An 18,378-nucleotide genomic window follows, 5' to 3' on the forward strand; every position below is an offset into this window, starting at 1 on the left:
ACTAAAAGTTAGCACTCAAATCAAATACTAAATGCTTTTGGTTGTTATTTAACGGATTGTCCGTGATTCAAAAATTTTTAGACCGTTATTGCACAAATTTTATCAATTTAGTACCCCTCTTGCTATAAATTCAAATTCAAATGTTGGCGCAAAAATCGTTATTTTCAAAACATGCTGTTAAAACACACAGCAGGGAATGTAAATTAACGGCATTAGATTTATGTGATGAAAGGCATAAAAGATCAATATTTTGATATCAATCAATTGACAGGCAATTAATAAAAGACACTCAATTCCATGACTTTTAATATATTTTTCATTTATTTTCATTTTTTTTACTATACATTAAACTTTAATTAATCGCTATTATGGTGTTTTTCCTTTTTCTCAATAGAACCCTTTTTTCATGTAAAAGGAAATCTAAATTTTTATGTTTTTTTTTTTTCGTTTAATTTTTTTAAAAAAAATATTTTTTTTTAAAAAAATTTAAGAATTGGAATCAAAAAGAAGTAATTTGTTTTTGAGAACCAAAATGGCTAGGAATTACAGCAAGTAACACAAAAATAAAAAGGCTGTGCACAGGCAAAAGACATTATCCATCTCGATAGAAAAGGTAAAAGGAATACTTAAAGGTTGTTTTTGTTGTTTCATTGGAATAATAATTAGTGCATTAATAAATACACAACAGAAATTGATTAAATAATTAAATTAACAACTAAATATTATAATTTATAATATGTGGTCCCACATAGGAAAAAAATATTATTAGTTAATGGATAAATTATAAAACTTTGTGGCATTTTTTGGCATATTCTTGCTGGTCTGCAAAGGAACTGAATTAAAGTTGAAACTGCATTCAAAAATAATAAATTAAATTTTGATTTGAAATTTTTAAAAATCGTTGAAATAATATTCAAATCTGGAATGACGGTTACATTATTTTCAAATTCTTTAGTTAAAATTTTAAAAACCCGTTAATTTTTGAAAATAATTTAATTTTTTAAAAAAAAATAAAATTCTAATTTTTCAAATCTGGAATGACCGTTACAATATTTTAGTTATTTTTTGAAAGCATAAAATTCAAATTTAGCAAATCCGTTAAATTTTTTAAAAACGATAAACTTACAGACCAGCAATAATATGCTCAGAACAGCCGTCGCACGGCGATCTACTATCTCATATTTAATATTCTCATAATTTTTTTAGTAAAAAAACCTGACCCAAACAAAAAAAAATCACAGTTGCACATGTTGTATTAACAAAATTTCTCATTAACAATTTTTTTTTACTTCAATCTTATCGGAATGTTATTAATTAATTTATATTAATAAAAAATTGTTTCTTGCATGGTATATGTTCTTCATTTTTAAAAAAAATTTCATTTAAAACTTATCTTACGCGTGTATCTGATGGCAAATATTTATTATTTTTTGAAAAATGTTATGGCCATTTTTTTAAAGGTTTTTTTAGGCTTGATTAAGTTAATTTAATAAAAACAAACATAAAAATTAGGTTAAAATGTGTCATAAATACTGCCAAAAATAATCAATGATCAATAATTATGATGGAAATAAGATGTAATAATAATATTAATCAAAATACTGATAAAATTGTCTCTCATCATTAATTACAAAAATTTTTAAGTTTCTTGTTTAGATTTCTAGTCTTTGACATTTTTTTTTTTTTTGTATTTTTTCATTACTTTTTTTATGTTGCATGAAAGCTCTTCTTCTTCTTTTTTTTATAATCACATCAAAACATTGAAAACCGTAATTAGTTCAGAAATTCACAATAGTTTTCTGGGATGAGGCCGGACTTTCCATTTAGCGTGCCATGAAGCCATCCAGGTTCGTTTGATCTGCATACTAAAAAAGATATGAAACAAATATTATCGGGGATTATTAATGGGTTTGGTATTTGCGATAAGATTAGATAATTATCGCTATGGAATTAATGCTATATGTGCACTTTTATGAAGGTTTAATTTTGGATTGTTGTTGCTAAATTAAGTCAATTTTAAATTCTTAAATAACGACTTTCTGATATTCAAAAAATAACGGCTTTCAAAAATTCAAAACTAATTTTGAAAATTTTTACCGTTTTTTCGAGTCCCTATTAAAATAACGAATTTTAATAATTCGAAACTTCATTTTTACGAACACTTCATTTTTTCAACCGTATCATTTTTTCGAAAAATTCTTCATGCAAATCTCTTATAATTTTCAAATTTTAAAAAACCGTTGAATTCACTATGCATTTATACATACACGTTTCCAATGTTTTCTACAATAAAACTGTTTATTTACATTAAAAACAATTAAATTAGCTTAGTTCACCAATATAAGACGAAAACTTAGCTATAAAATATATTTATAAGATAAATAAAATGCTTGAAGAAATTAACGATTTTTTAAAATTTGAAAATTATAGATTTGCATGAAAAAAAAAATGATATGGTTGAAAAAATGAAACTTCGTAAAAATGAAGTTTCGAATTTTTAAAATTCGTTATTTTCATAGGGACTCCGTTTTTTCATCAAAATTTAAAAAACTCTGAACCCTCAAATAACGACTTTCAAGAATTCAAAAATTATCGGCTGTCAAAAATGTTATTTTTTGAAATATTTTTGACCGTTATTTCATCAAAACTAATTTTAAAACCCGGAAACGATTGAATATTCACATTAATATGCCAAAATATGCAATAAAAATCAGTCAGTAAATTAATACCCCTTATATAGTCTAATACAACACTTAAAATTCAAAACAACCTGATCATCAAATCCAATAAAGCAAGCTGATGACCATCAAAGTAAAATACAAATCATAGACAGTCCAAAAATAAGCCTTTTCCTGTTTTAGTGCAAAAATTTTTTATGTCACTTACCATTAATTATAATTTGATTTGGTTCAAAAGAAAGTTCACCCTCATTTTCAGCTAGACAAGCATAAAGCGTGCGTACGCGACTAAATTAGTCGGATGGGACGGATTGGATGGAATGAAAAAAGACAATAATAATTTATTATTACGAAAGAAATTGACCAAAATAAGTTAAGTAAAAACAGAAGCTGGAAAGGCAACATACCAATTTTGTTGAATATTATAAGGTTTTGCTTTTACAATTTCGTCTTTATCTTTGTGCCCACGTTCTTGCTTTTTTGGAATATGACCCGATCCATTATTGTTACTGTGACTAGTCGATATGACATCATTATAGATTTGTTGTGTCGCTTGTGGTGGTTGCGTTTGAGTTTGTGGCTGTCTTGGAAAATCACTCCAAATATTTAATTGTTTATTACTTCCACTAATCGACTTATTAAGCTCTCGAGTTGTACCATATAATGGATAATGATGTTGTGATTGCTGATTTTGCTGACTTTGTTGTTGTTGTTGTTGAGAAGCTAAATTTAAATCGCGACTAGATGAGGAACAAACAGATTCATCTGACGAATGAACGCGATCAAATAATTTCGATAAATTGGTGTCTGATGATGTCAATATATTGTGATGTACTGATTTATTATGCAATTGTTGACTCAATGGTTGATTCGTGACAGTACCATAAGAACTATCAAGTAAACCGCCACTTCTTGATAAATTTGTTGTTGCATTTGGCGCATTGTCACGAGCAAACTTATTGACATTATTATAAAATTGTTGTTTTTGAACATAAATTGCATTCTGGTAACTATTATTGTTGAGCGTCGTAGGCGGTGATGCCGATTTAAGATAGTTTGTTACACTACTAAGTTCTCTTGATGACAATGAAGCATCACCGCCACGCATTATAGGCGATAGTGACTTCTGATTAATGTTTGTGCTCGATTTTGTTTCGTACAATGAATATGATGGCGGAGTTGATTGCTGTGAATTTACTCCCTGAAAGCGATGATTACGATTACCAATTTGATTGATGTTTGATGAGCCAGATGTTGATGTTGTGGAATGATATAAAGAAACGCCATTTGGAATGCTTTGCAAACTACTTGACATTATTGGATCGGTATAATTTGATTTGGCCACCACCTGATGAAAATGCATACAGTCAGTAACAAGAACGGAATGGAATGGAAGAGAGAAAGAAGACAAGGATTTTTAACATAAATAAATAAACAAAACTCAGCATAAACAATAACAATAACAAAAAAAGCAATAAACATAAGAGTCATATTTGAAGGCATAATTTTTAAATAACATGTGAATGACACACATTTATGAACTTGATAATTAGATCAGTAAGAATGCAGCTAAAAATAAATAATGAAATTTGAATATTATGGCTACTAACTCTAATTGGTTGTGGGTAATGAGATCGTTGTTCACCAACAGCTGATGACTCACGATAGTTGTAATTTGATGACCGTTGGAATGGTGGACTAAGTGATGAATTACGTGAACTAAAATATATATATATATATGGACTCGTTAATTATAATAGGCATAACGCCGTTATTGACTAAATAAAGGAAATAATTGGGAAATAAATTTTGCAAGGTTTCTTGTTTGGTACATTTGCGATCAGCAAATTATTAATTGGGTGTTTAACGTATTTTTAGGATTCAAATATGTTTCTATTGTTATAGCTTCGAACCCTTTATTAATTTCAAATTTATAATAACCGTTAAACCAAATATAATTATAAATGCACCAAAAAGGACAAACCAAATTAATTTAAGACATAAAAAGGAATATAATAAAAAAGCAGGAAGCTTACACATAATCGGATGATTTGCCAGGCAGATTTTTAAATATAAGCTCATAATTTTCTATTAGGATTTCAATGACTAAGTTATTGAATTTAATTTCCAATACGGCAGCAAGACTATCTTCAGACGCTTTCAATAAGGTCGGTCCGAATACAACACCCAAATTGAATATTGACATTTTATTCTTGTGACTCTTTGATGCCACCTTCTTAAGATGCTGTACAATTATATCGAGCATTTCGAAATGATTTTTTGGAAGTCGATGGGTTAATGCATGAACATCACTTATCCTTTGGATGTGCTGTTCTTGTTTAGCGGCCGATAAAAATCCATTAAAATATCGGTAAGTCATTAATGGTTCCTTTAATTTTCTCAAATACTGTTTCAGTGCACTTGCAATTGTTTTACTTTCTAGTACTTCCAAATGTTGATCTTCAGTAAAAATTGCCAGTCGCTCTGTCTCAGTCTTTTTACTATCGAGGCCAAGTTGAAGAAGTTTATTAATTTTCGTTCCTACACCGCTAACACGATAAAGCCCTTCCTCCTCTAATCCTCGTTTCTCAAGTGTCTCTATACATTTTTTCACAAATGCAAAACCTACTTCATCTAAAATGTATTCATCTTCTTGTACAGTATTTGTGCTTTTTCCAGGCGTTAAATATACCTAAAAATGGAACGACGTAAGTATTTAGCATATTCATTATAATGAAATTAAAGTAGATTGTGATAATTATATTTACAGGTTCTTTTCCGTCCATCGCGTCAAGCCAAGCTTTTCGATCTTTCTCGGAAAGTGCTTGCATTGTATAAACAATATTTGGCTTTTGATCAAATGTCAAGTCAAAGCAAAATCTCTTCTCGAAATCCGATATGCATCTTGTACAACTAGCAAGTGTTAATTTTTCAGGAGTCGATTGCTGTAAAGTAATACATGTATGTTATTCATAAATAGTAATAACATTATTATTTCGCTGATTGTTGCTTATGGGATTTGCCGGAATCGCATTGCTTGGAAATTGTGAAATTATTTTCTAACGGTTTTCAAAAATTCAAATTTTATGGTAATTGAATGATTTTCAAATTTTTGAAAAGCGTTAAAATTTTGAAAATTTTCCACATTTTTCCGTCAAATCCCCATGAATGGAAAAATTAATTAAAATAATTTATAGTCATAGAATACTCACGATCCGTCCTGGAATCTGCTGGTTGTACTGAAGCATTGTAAATTGTTTGTTTTCCTTCTTGTAGGTACAATAATATTTTTGCCATGTTGCTGTAAAGGCTTCTGCGGAATTGATTATTAAACGTATGAGAAATGAGAGAAAAAAAAATATATCGAATTAGTTCATGAATGCCTTCTTTTCTAAAGTAATTGCTATAATTTACTTTTTTCCATTAAATAAAGATAGCCTTGATTTGTGTATTCAGACTCTGGCTTCAGTTGGAAATGCATGTATTTTGATTTTAATTCCTTTGCTATTTCTCGAAATTCTGTGTAACCCTCGCGAGTCTATAAGTATATAACATGATAGATTAGTTACTTTATATGGTCAAATTCCGGGAATGGGATGATAATTACTTTTTGAACTTTATGCTGTAAGTCCGTCATGTATTCTTTGGCATCTTCTGCTACTTCATGTCCGAGATGATAAAAAACAAGCCATCCTGACATAAAACCCAATAAAATTTCTACAAATTCGAATTTTATTCGCTCTTGAACTTCTTGTATTTTGAGTACATAATTCAAAGACTCGTGGATGTATTCACGTTTTAGCATATCTAACGCAGCATCAGCCTGTATCAAAAAGATTAATGTCATTAGTTTAAGAAATTTTTTGAAATTGAATTTTTTCCTTCTGTCGCCAAAATCATCATAAAAAAATTTTTTTTTTGTCATGGACACCATCTTACATTTTTATAAGTTTAAACTTATTTTTTCATCAAATATTTCTGCTTAATGTTCGTTGTGTTACAAATAGGTACTTAAAGCAGCACGATTTATTATTCGTTGAACTTGAAAATTATGGCATTAAATATTATATCCGTACGGCTATATTGTCCTTAAATATTAACTTTTTTTTAACAAAAAAAAAATTGAAAATGTATAAAAAATCCTTTTTTTTCTCTCTTTCCGTTCTCGTTTTTATGCTTATAACCAGATTTTTTTTTATATCTGCATGTAAAATTATTAAAACTTGATCTTAGTGCATTTAATTATAATTAAAAACAACAGTGTTGGTCTGTATAAAAGTTTTTTTTTGTTTTGTGAAACTCGAAACACTTTTTTTTATTAAAATTATGATAATTAGACTATTTCTACCAAAATTTACTTATATCTTGTTAAAAATGTTTTGATTCACCAAAAAAAAAATGTTGCCATATACAATTATGTCGTGATGAAATTTTATGTGACATGCGCATAATAGCATTTACCGAAAAATTACCGTATATGAGGAAATTCTCTTGTATTCTCACTAAATGCTTTTCATTCTTTGAATCCCTATTCACCCTCTCAGTTTTATACAATATAAAGTATACACTCAGTAATGTAACGAACTATTCGCACATTGCACAATTGTTACGAAAAAAAAGCAAAAAATATGTTCACATTGTAAATGAAATAAGAAGATGGTAAAATTGTTAAATTGCTTGTATTTTGGATTATTTAAGCGCATTTATGCCGACATGATCTTGAAAATTGCTGCAAAATGATTTAAACTTGAAAATTATTGTTATGAAACTTGCCAATTTGTTCAACGTAATTTGGAGATTTAAATTAAGTAGATGATTTCAAAATTATTTGTCAACGGTTTTCAAAAATTGAAATTTTGTCATTTCTTTTTATCACAAAAACAAATCACGGTTTTCAAAAATTTGAATTTTTTCATTGTCAAAAAAACCTAAAAATTAGTTTAACGGCTTTTTGAGCAGTCAACGGTTTTCAAAAACTTAAATTTTGACATTTTTCATTGTCCAAAAATTCAAATATAAATTTAACGGATTTTTCATAATTTTCAATGTATCTCAGCATTCCAAGATTCCATCATTTACTGAGGTCAAACTGAACGCAATAAACAGTCCATTACACATGGAATGCGCTAAGAAGGAACTCAAAAAGTTTGAGTCATTCATTCTTTGCCTCTTCTTATTCTACCATTATTCTTCCTCGCACTATAGACACTTTTGTGTGTAGGAGATGATAAGGAAACAGAAACAAAAAATTCTTTTCATTCTTTTGCAGCCAAAAAAAAAAGAACAATTGGTGATTCAAAAAGGACACATTTTGACAATTCACAATTGAACAAGCAACTCCAAAAAAAAGATCGTATTTTTGTATACCTCAACAACGACAGTCTCAGGCTTTTTGGATGACAAATTTAGAATTTTCTCCTGTGCTTGACAAAATTTTGCAGTCTTTTTGTCATGCTGCTTCTTCTTCTCTTTAACACTTCCGATTGCATCTTTTCGAAAGCCTTCTAAAGGAACTACGATTTGATCATGAGCTCGATCAAGCTGTGAAAATAAAGTCATTTTTATCATTATCAGTATGAAATTTATCTACAAACCACAAAAAAAGATAATTATCTTTACCATGTTATCTCGCTCATCCTCTATCGCGGATATTAGCTTACTAAATTGTTTCAGACTTGCTGCTATCACTTGCTCATCATCTGTTTGCGTTGATCCAATACATTCAAAATTAAATTCATTTAAGCTCTTTGCTAATGTTCTTTGGCACCGTGATAAATCTATGGATAGACAGTAAAGTAAGGTAAATTAAAAAAATTGCGATAAACAAAAAAAAGAAGGAACTAAAGAATTTTTGCAGTAGATTAATTATGGGGTATGAATTTCAATGGAAACATGCAGAACATTCATAATCATAGACATAAATACATTAATATCCTTAAAGTACTACAAATACATGACTAATCTCACAATAAAGTTAAGTAGATTTACGAAGGTTAGGATCGTAATTCTTTATTGTAATCAAGTGCTTTTGAGAGATATTTCTATGAAAATATTCACTTAAAAGCTTACTAGAATCAAAACAGTATTCATGCTCCATTCAGCAAAGTGTTTTTTTCGAGAATATTATTAACATTTAAGAATTGTGTTGACATTTCAGGTTTTGCGTATATTTGTACTGATCTCTTCTTAACATGAAAATTGTTAAGGCATTAAATCTTACTGGAATTATTGAAAGGTCTAGTCGAATTGCTTAAGCAGTCAATTAATGTAAACACAGACGACATTCACGGTATTTGAATTTTATATTATTGAGTATCGGATCCGGACATTAATAGTGTTGAAATAATATTTTTGAAGAGCATTACCAAAGAATTCTTGGAATGAGACTGTTGATAGACAGTGTAGCACTTGTTATTGGCAACTGACAAAGTGCAGCTAACAATAGTGCCAGTTCCAGACTACAACTGATGGAGGCCATGGATCACAGCTGATATGTATGGCCAGCAAAATAAAGTACATAAGGGTAGCATTACCAGAACTCAGACTGGTGTAATTCTAGGCTTGGAATTGGATTTCACTTAATCTGCCACCAGACCATAGTGACGTTGGCTCGACGAGCCGGATTTTTTGCTCCTTTTCAAGTGTGAAAGCAGATTCTTTAAACATGATTTCTAAATTTTTGATTCTGTAGGCGGAAAATGTGCTTTCGTCGGTCATGAGTGACAACGTCTATAGTAGTTCATTTGTAAGTCATGTGCTTTCCGCAGTAGACTTTTTGCACTCAGAATATCTAATAATTTCTCAAATTTTACCTTGTGGATCTTCCTAATGATTGATGTGAATTATTCGGCACGTGTTACAAGCTTAAATTACTTTGACTATTCTGTCAGTGATCATTTCAACAAATCAGTCTTTTTGTTGCAGTTACAACCAGTAAATATACAACACAGTCATGCAAATGGAGTTTAATGCTAAACATGCCATTCAGTTAATCATCAAATTAAAGCTGGACTTATATCGGAGTTAAAATTGACGAGAATGTTATATGGAAGCAAGTCCACTTTTTCCATACTAAATAAGAGCCCGATCAGCACATATTGACCACGGTGACGAGGTGGAAGTCGCTTGGCGAAAACAGCAAAATTTGCCAAGTGCCTGCCACTTTGTTCCAGGTATGCTCGATAGTCGACTTGGAGCGCTGGAAGTTTCAAGTCGACTAAGCTTCATAAAACATTCCAGTCGTTTTCGGATCAAGATCTTCATCATCTCAAAACCTAGTCAGTAACTCAATCTATCTAAATCTCCATATCATCTATCTCTCAATTACACAGACACACTTCACTATATTAGGAAGTAATTCCATAAAAGGGGAGTGATTAGACCTTATTATCAAATAAGCCATAACATATAATCAAATAGAATTGATTGTATTAAATTTACAGAAAGCTCTGCTTATTTTCCAGAACAATTTTCAAATCAATCTCGTACAGCATCAGCAATTTTGATAAAATTGTTTTTCAATAGCTCCATGCAATAAACAAAAACAAAAAAGCATCACAGCAATTGCCTCAAAGCGAAAAATCAAGAAGTTGTACAATTGAATGTCAATGCAAGATCACTCTACTGACTTCCGAATAATGTCAAGATAACATTTTTATTTCTCGACGTACGGAAAGAAATTTTTTTTATTCCCATTGAACAATGAATAATCGTTTATACAAAAAGGCATGACTGAAAAATTTATCAGCGAAATAAAAATATAAAAAAAAAAAGTTTGAAGTGGGATATGTACATGTATTCTTTTGTTGTGAAAATTTTCAGATAAGCTTCATCGATCAATTTGTAAGTGCTAAAATTTTATCAAAATATGTCGAATTTCTGACTTATTTCTCGAGATATGATGATTTCGCTACTCAAGGGCAAAGAACTCGATTGTGCAAAAAGAGGCCGGCTGTTCATAAATGACGCCTACATGATTAAATTTCAAGCTCAACTTCTCCATGTCGGTCAGTAAAGTGTTATCGAGAAAGTTAATTATTTTAGAGCAGAGGTGGGCAACATGTGTGGCGTGGCACATCAATGTGTCGCTACATATTATTTGAAATGTCTTGATCTGGATGTTATTAGCACCAATTTGTGTCATGTCACAAAAATGGTGGTGAACAAGATGTGTTGCGTGACACACTAATGTGTCGCAACATATTTTTTGAAGCGCCATGCCACATGAATCAAAGTGTGCCATGTCACAAAAAATGTTGTCCACCACTGTATTACAGAATTACAAACTTCACTTCTGGTCTTCTCTCAAATCTACCTACTAAACTCGTTAGACGCTACGCCATCACAACTGTACGACCCCACATATCCATCTGCTACTGCTACTATAAACTTTCTTATTATTCGCTACGATATTTTTAATGATCATTTTCTAAACATCTGCGTGAACTCAAGTGATGATCTCAGACATGTTTATGCACTACATTTAATCGTGGAATCATTGGGAAATCCCTCTTTAGTTATGGACATTTATTGCAAATTTCTTTGGAATCCGTGACTGTTTAAAGTCCATGTGTTAATCAGCAGTGTTAAATGAATAATGATTTGAGCAGGATCTGAAGAATAACCTTGAGCGACAGCGTGCGGCTATTGAAAATGAGAATGCAGGATTTTGTATTGGTAATTGGTAAAGTGCAGTAAGCGATATAGCTTCAGGTGTTAAAAAAGTGAGGTCAAGGATGTCAGTAGATCTGTGCGGTCAGTGCAGTAAGGAAATAATTAAGCACGACAACATGCAACATTGCGCCAAAAATAATCGTCACACCAAGCTAGTGATAGAGTCAGCTTCAGGTACCAACTAAGAGAGGGCATGGATCACATTTGACTATTAGGGTCAGCGCAGTAAGTAAACAGGACAGCATGTGGCATTGACTCAAAAACACCTGTATCAGACATTTACTCTGTTGCTAACACGTAAGACGTCGCAGTGACACAGCAACTATGCTGCTCGGTAGCATGTCGCAAGATTTCCAAAAAAATGATGACAAAACTGTCTAAAAAGTTTGGCAAGCAATGAGCCAATACATCTCTGCGGATTTCAAGCTACATTTTCTTAAGACTCACACTTTTCTTAGAAATCACACTCAACAGTGAAGTAACACCTCAAAAAGAGTATTTTATGATAAACAAGACTTAGTTATAGTATTTAAATATGTTGTCAAAAGTGACACACTTCACAAAGGGAGATTTTTCGAGTAGACTCAATACTTTACTGATCGTATTTCACATGCTTCATAAGACGATTTTCATTGATTAGATCGCAACTGCTTGATTTAATGCTCAACATGAAAGTCAATATTTCCATTTAAGTCAGTGAAATATTTCATACAGATTATCTCATCGACACAGACAGGCACAAAAGAGATATCAAGCACAAAATCACAAGCTACCAAATAAAAAATAAGGTTTAACAAAGGACAAAATCAATTAGCTTTAATTATCACGACTTCAAAGTCATTCTACCTCAATTTTTAGTTAGCACATTTAATCAGTCAGCAGTGCTGAACAGAAATTCATTTAATCAAATTTTCGTGTAAGAATAAAATCGATCAGCACACAACTTAATGAGCTTCATTAATATTTGCAACAAAAAAAGAAGTGATCGTTCCTGCTGGGTGACTAAAGCGCATTTTTGTCTCAACAATCAAGAATTGATTAATAGATAAATACAACTCGATTCAAAATCCTTAAAAGGGCATGATTTGAAGAATATAACATTTGTAACGGTTATTCGAAATTCAAATTTAAGAGTAAAATTTGTCATTTGCAGCCAACTTCAGGTATGTGTTCAAAAGTCATTATTAATCGAATTTAGGAACAATTTCAAGAATTAAGACTATATTATGGACCAATAAGCTTCGTAAAAAGAATGTCAATGCTAGAAAAGACGCCCAGCAACTCCAAAAACTACATGGATCATAACAGTTCACATGGTGCCAGATCCAGCAAAAAAGTCAGATGGAAATCATTTTCGCGAGCAATACAGTAAGAAAGATGCGCCAATAACTTAATAAAACTGATCAGGGCTCTCTACGATATCTGATTCAACGGCAACCGACCGAACGATCGGGACAAAGTGTCTAATTAAGCCGCATTCTACTCAATTTGGCGCTAAAAAAGAATATTTCGAAATAAATAATTACAGTAAGATCAAAAAACGACTAGAAGAAGAAAATTGCAAATGCTTGATTCGCAGAGTAAATATCTCGCGAAATGCTATAAAGTGATTTATGATACAGTAAAACTTTCAACATTTTGCGTGAAAGAATATAAAAAAATAAGAAGCTAACTAAGATAATACGCTTGTCGATTCACAATAACCAGATGCAAACAAATGCGAGGAGAATCATGTAATGATGACTTCATGTAGACAGTTTCGTTAATATTTTGATATTTATAGACAAAATAATAATATAAAGCATGAATGTTTATATAGGAAATCAGGCAAAAAAATCAAGCAAAATAAATTTCTCGAGCGATCTCATAGATTATTTGTTCAAGATAAATGATTGTTATTAACTATATGTATTGTAATATAAAGACATTGACTACTACAATATACCATACGTAAGAAATACGGTAGAATTACGGTAACAAGTGTTTATTTTTCTTTTATTTTATTTTACATTATATTTTTTTTTTATTTATTGGTGTGTTTGAAAACATAAACGTGGGAATTTTTCTTTATTTAATACCTCTACAGGTTTGTGTCAAGGTCAATTAAACAATCGTGTAATGTAAAAGGGAAGAATTATAAATAAATATATATATGTACATACTGTACTGTACATAATCAAGTGGAGAAACTGTAAAATCGTCGTACTTTATTAATATATTTAATATTTTTTATGTGTCTCATAGCAAAATTTGTTCAACTTTCTCTTTTGTTTTTGACGAATAATATTAGCGTCGTTAATTAATTTTTTTTTTTAATTCATCAAAACTATTGAAGAAGAAAGAAAAAAATGGCGCAAAAAGAAAGTTAGTTTTTTTTTATTTTTGTGGTCTGCATGACAAACTTAGTGGTGCATTTCAGTATCTCTTTATGCGGTGAATTTGATTTCAAAATTTCTATACAGAAAAAATGGTTATAAGTAACTGCGTGAGGTTGTCATGGACGCATAATTTTAATTTACAATTATTTATAGCTTTATTGATCATTTTAAACTTGAAATTTGTTGGAATTGACTTGAAATTATTAATTTTTGCATAATTTAAAGGTTTCAAAAAATTGAAAATTTAACGGTTTTCAAAAATTTAAAATGATCTTCATACATTCAAAATTTAACGGATTTCAAAAATTCAAAATTTTGATTGTTTTTAAAAAATCAATGGTCTTCATATATTCAAAGTTTAACGGCTTTCAAAAAATGCAAAATTCAACGATTTTTAAAAATTCAAAATTTGTCAATTTTGAAAAATTTGTCTATTTTTGAAAAATTCAAATTTTTAACCGTTTTCAAAAATTCATTTCCAATTTGACATCCAAAATTTAAAGACTTTCAAAAATTCTAAATTCAAACTGAACTAAAACGAACTTTTTTGAACAACTAAAATTACTGAACGGTTTTGAATAATGTCCAAAAGCAAATAAACGATCTTTTCACAAGAAACACTCAAACTTAATATCATAGAAATAAAAATGATAAGAGGAAGTTCCAGCCAGGCAAATTAGCACCAACTACGCGTTTGCAAAAATTGTACTTAATAATAATGAAGTGAAAAAAAGATTTTGTTAAGTGAAAATCGCGAAAAAAAAAGCAGAACAGGCACAAGCGACTCATTTTCCTAACAGTTTGTTCAGTTGATGTTATTTTGCGCAAAATAAAAAAAACATATATGTATATAATTTAAATTACAATTTGCAGCGTCCGGTAATTCACGCTGAAGCTTATTATTCTGATGAGTCGCACAAAATAAAAAAAAATGTGATTATATGTTATGTGACTGTCTATGTATATGTATGTAAAAGATATCTGATTAAATAACAAATGGCGAAAAAAAGCAAACGAAAATTCATCAAAACTAAAAATTTCATGTGCCTTCAATAAGCTCTAAACACGAAACGTACGAGCGATCGCTCAAGTATTAGTTTTTTTTTTGAATATCTGTTGTTTGATCTTAGCATGAACTATAAAGTTTGATTTCAAAATATTTACAAGAGTCTAGCTCGTTTTCATGCGATGTTATTTCATGTGTTTTATGTATTCATTCTATACACAGCATCATTTTGCGTCTTTTTTTTTCTCTTAAATTCCTTTATCGTCTTATTTTAAATTCTCTCATTCTATCAACATTCTTTATTCGTAACGATGAATCATAAGACGTCTCTTTTCTCTAAGCATATAGCATATACATATAGTGTGCCTTGCTATACAGCACATATCTTTTTTTCTTCTTCCTCTCTCTCACTCTCATGTTGTGTAAAATCACTTTTTAATTGCATATTTCAGGAAAAAAAAATATATATATGAAGAGGGAACTGACTGAAAAATAAAAACTTATGAAAGGGAGTGTGCTGTATAATGTAATATAATAATAATAAGCAGAAGTGAAATTCTAGAAATTTTGTAATTTCATTTAATACTGTAAAGTACTTTTTGTAACAATAATAATCGATAAAAGTGTGTAATAGCTTATACATTTTATCATGTATTCCTTTTTGCAAAAATAGAAATGCAACAAAAAAAAAAAAGCCATGTGAAGCCTCAACTGGCTGTGCTTAGCGCATATTTTAATACAGAATGAAGAAAAAAATAATTTTTTTTCATTCACTTTCGGACTTAACGGATGATTGGATAGATAGATGAATGAATGAATGAATGACTAATTTATTATACTACTGCTGCTGTTGATGCTGTTGTTTTTCAGGATATGGGTCAAAAGCAAACAAAACAATAATAAGCGACTTCCCTGTTCTTTATTTGTTGTTAATTGATAAGAGTTATGAGACACCCGATCGGTACACATCGGAATGTTGCTGTCATGGTGACGAGGCGACAGTATATTTAGTGGCTGCCACTTGGCATCGAAACATATTGGAATATTGCCGTCATGGTGACGAGGCGACAGTATACTTTAAACCAAGTAGCACACGATCGACAAATTTAGATGTTTTTATCAAGTTCCTGTCACTTGGCATCGACACATATTGGAATGTTGCCGTCATGGTGACGAGGCAGCTGTTCACTTAGAAGTAAATAGCAACTGACAAATTTAATTGTTTTTGGCAAATTGCTGTCACTTGGCATCGACACATATTGAAATGTTGCTCTAATGTTGCTGTCATGTCGACGAAGATTCTTGGAAGGTGGCTGTTTAAAGAGACAGTGAAGCACTTGGTATTGGTAATTGGCAGAGGGTAGTCAGCGATACAACCAGTATTAGACGTCAACTGAGAGAAGCCATGGATTGCAACTGATCAGCGAAGTGACAGCAACATGACAAAAACAACTAAATTGGCCAATTGGCTGTCACTTGATTCTAATTATCCTATCAAATCTTCCCCATGACGGCAACATTACAACATATGTCGATCGGTACCGTCAAGTGATCTCACATTTAATAAATCTTCTTCCAGAACATAAATTAAGCATAATTGTAGCTGGAAGTTGTTAAAAAACATAAAACAACGCTTCATGCTGTAACTCATCAAATAATTTAATTGTCACATAAAAGACACTCTAGACTCGATCACGTTTGATGACTTATCGTCTTTCTCTCCTTTTATTGAAAAATTGATTCAATATAATATTTTTTTTATATTAAAGTAGCAGATACATCCACTTTATACTTTTTTTTTCTTGTTCCGTAGATAGATAATATATATTGAATGAATAGCGAAACAAAAACAACATTCCGTAAATAGGTTACTAAAAAAAACTTGATTTTTGTTTTCGGAAATAGTGAAAAAAAAAAAAAAGACATGAATGAGCGAAGGAGCGAGATGATGAGATCATTACATCAAGCACTTCTTTTTGCACAAAACAAGAAGTATATTGTACACAAAAAAATGAATTAATCATGAAGAAGAAGAAAATAATATTAATGAAAGACTTAATATGAATGCAGACACACGATAAAATGAGATATAGAATATTTTTTTTTTACAAATAAGCATTTAAATCTCCAATTTAATGCACACACATATACATTCATCATCACAATATCACAAAATATGTATTATATTCTGTCTTTTTTTTTTTTTTGTTAGTTAGTTTCACTTTGAAGTTTAAATACACCGTATGAATAAAAAAAAAACACATAAAAAAATTCCATCACATGATTTAAACGAAAGAAATTGTTACGAAATGAATGGACAAGAATATTTAAATAAGAAGAAGAGGACGAAACACAAAATAATTTTTTTTCTTACTTTTTGCTGCTTGCATAAGCTCTTTTATCTCCTTTATTATCCTTTTAATTTGCTGTGACGTTTTCTCCAATTCCTTTTCATGACGATTTAAATTCTCACGAAAGTCTGGACTGTCAAGAAGGCAGTCAGCAAATTCTAGCGGCGAAAGACCTCCACTTATCACCATTTTTTTGGACGTTATGGTTTATTAATATTATTTACAAAATAAAACCTCGTAAATTTATTATTTTTTTTATTTTTACTCGACAAATACCATAAATGTATTTTTTATCAATAATATGAAGTTTCTCTTATCATCACTCTTCATATTCTCTTTTCATTTTATATATAAATTTATTAACTTTGTGTGGTGTTTTTTATCTAAATTATGATTCATTCATTATCCGAGTTGTGTATTATTATTTATATCATTTCAATGAAATTAAATGAATTAATGAGAAAACGTCACAAAACAGCACCAACCAACCACACACACTGAATATACATTAAGTCACTTTCTATTTGCACAAGATTGTTTTGGCAACTCGCGGTCGATAGATAATCATTTTTAACTATTTTACAGGAAATTTGTAAAAGCCGTAATGAGTGACATCATTCATGAAAAACCTTAAATCTCAACACATTTACAAAAATTGATTTCACTTTCACATTTTTCCTGGTTTTTCTTAATTTTACACTTTTATCTTCATGTTACACTAATAGCGTACTTCCTTAACAACTACTTGCCATCATTATTAATGTGTAAATGAGGAAAATAAATGGAATTTAAAATAAAAATTACGATACAGAACCTTCTCTGCGAAAATATAAAAACAACTGACCTAGCAGAGAATTAAAATTGTACAATAAATTTAAATTGTTTATTGACCGTTATACTTTTTATTTGAAAATCAACAAAACAGGCCGAAGTCAATTGATTGTTTTGAAATTTATTTGTCCGTTATTATTTGATGATTACTTTGATTCTTTATTATGGTGATTTAACTAAGGTTGCTAAGTTAATTAGAGTTATATTGATTGTTATTTCACTTTGTATGAGATTAATGAGTAAATTAAGTTGAATTAAATTATATTTTGCAAGGGGTAGGAAATATTCACCTGATAAATTCAAAATTCTAATGACCGTTATTTTTAACGGCTTTTTCATCCAGACCAATTTGTGCAATTAAATGAAATCCTGTAATTACATGTAATTATTTTTTAATAATAAATTAAAAGGCATAAATTAATTGAATTAAAAGTGCTCCCTTTATTAACTGAAAATAGTAG

General features: G+C 30.2%; 1 protein-coding gene across 3 annotated transcripts; it reads right to left on the minus strand.

The window, feature by feature from the left end:
• Positions 1–293: 293 nt before the first annotated feature.
• Positions 294–17,909, minus strand: Graf (GTPase regulator associated with FAK). Of its 3 annotated transcripts, none has more exons than XM_070651610.1 (12): positions 17,110–17,909; positions 8,298–8,455; positions 8,046–8,219; positions 6,286–6,501; positions 6,093–6,216; positions 5,891–5,991; positions 5,447–5,623; positions 4,715–5,370; positions 4,289–4,397; positions 3,086–3,879; positions 2,887–2,966; positions 294–1,865 (listed from the first exon to the last, which is right to left on the minus strand). In XM_070651610.1, exons 1-12 carry the CDS (start codon positions 17,273–17,275, stop codon positions 1,774–1,776), a joined length of 2,847 nt encoding a protein of 948 aa, XP_070507711.1. In that variant the 5' UTR covers positions 17,276–17,909; the 3' UTR covers positions 294–1,773. The 3 variants fall into 3 exon arrangements, with proteins under 3 accessions (XP_070507711.1, XP_070507710.1, XP_070507712.1); XM_070651609.1 differs by having other exon boundaries at positions 3,086–4,026; XM_070651611.1 differs by lacking the exons at positions 8,046–8,219; positions 8,298–8,455; positions 17,110–17,909 and adding an exon at positions 6,618–6,848 and having other exon boundaries at positions 3,086–4,026.
• Positions 17,910–18,378: the final 469 nt, after the last annotated feature.

The sequence above is a fragment of the Chironomus tepperi genome, unplaced genomic scaffold, assembly GCF_022539635.2.
Source record: "Chironomus tepperi strain 1889 unplaced genomic scaffold, CSIRO-AGI_Ctep_v1 contig_465, whole genome shotgun sequence".
Classification (NCBI taxonomy): Eukaryota; Metazoa; Arthropoda; class Insecta; order Diptera; family Chironomidae; genus Chironomus; species Chironomus tepperi.

Bases quoted from the DNA above. Each gene is read 5' to 3' on its own strand.
- Graf (XM_070651609.1), bottom strand. From the start codon at position 17,275: ATGGTGATAAGTGGAGGTCTTTCGCCGCTAGAATTTGCTGACTGCCTT. The intron at 2,967-3,085 runs GTATGTTGCCTT...CGACTAATTTAG, and splicing joins TATAATATTCAACAAAATTG to TCGCGTACGCACGCTTTATG. The intron at 1,866-2,886 runs GTAAGTGACATA...TATCTTTTTTAG, and splicing joins AAATCAAATTATAATTAATG to TATGCAGATCAAACGAACCT.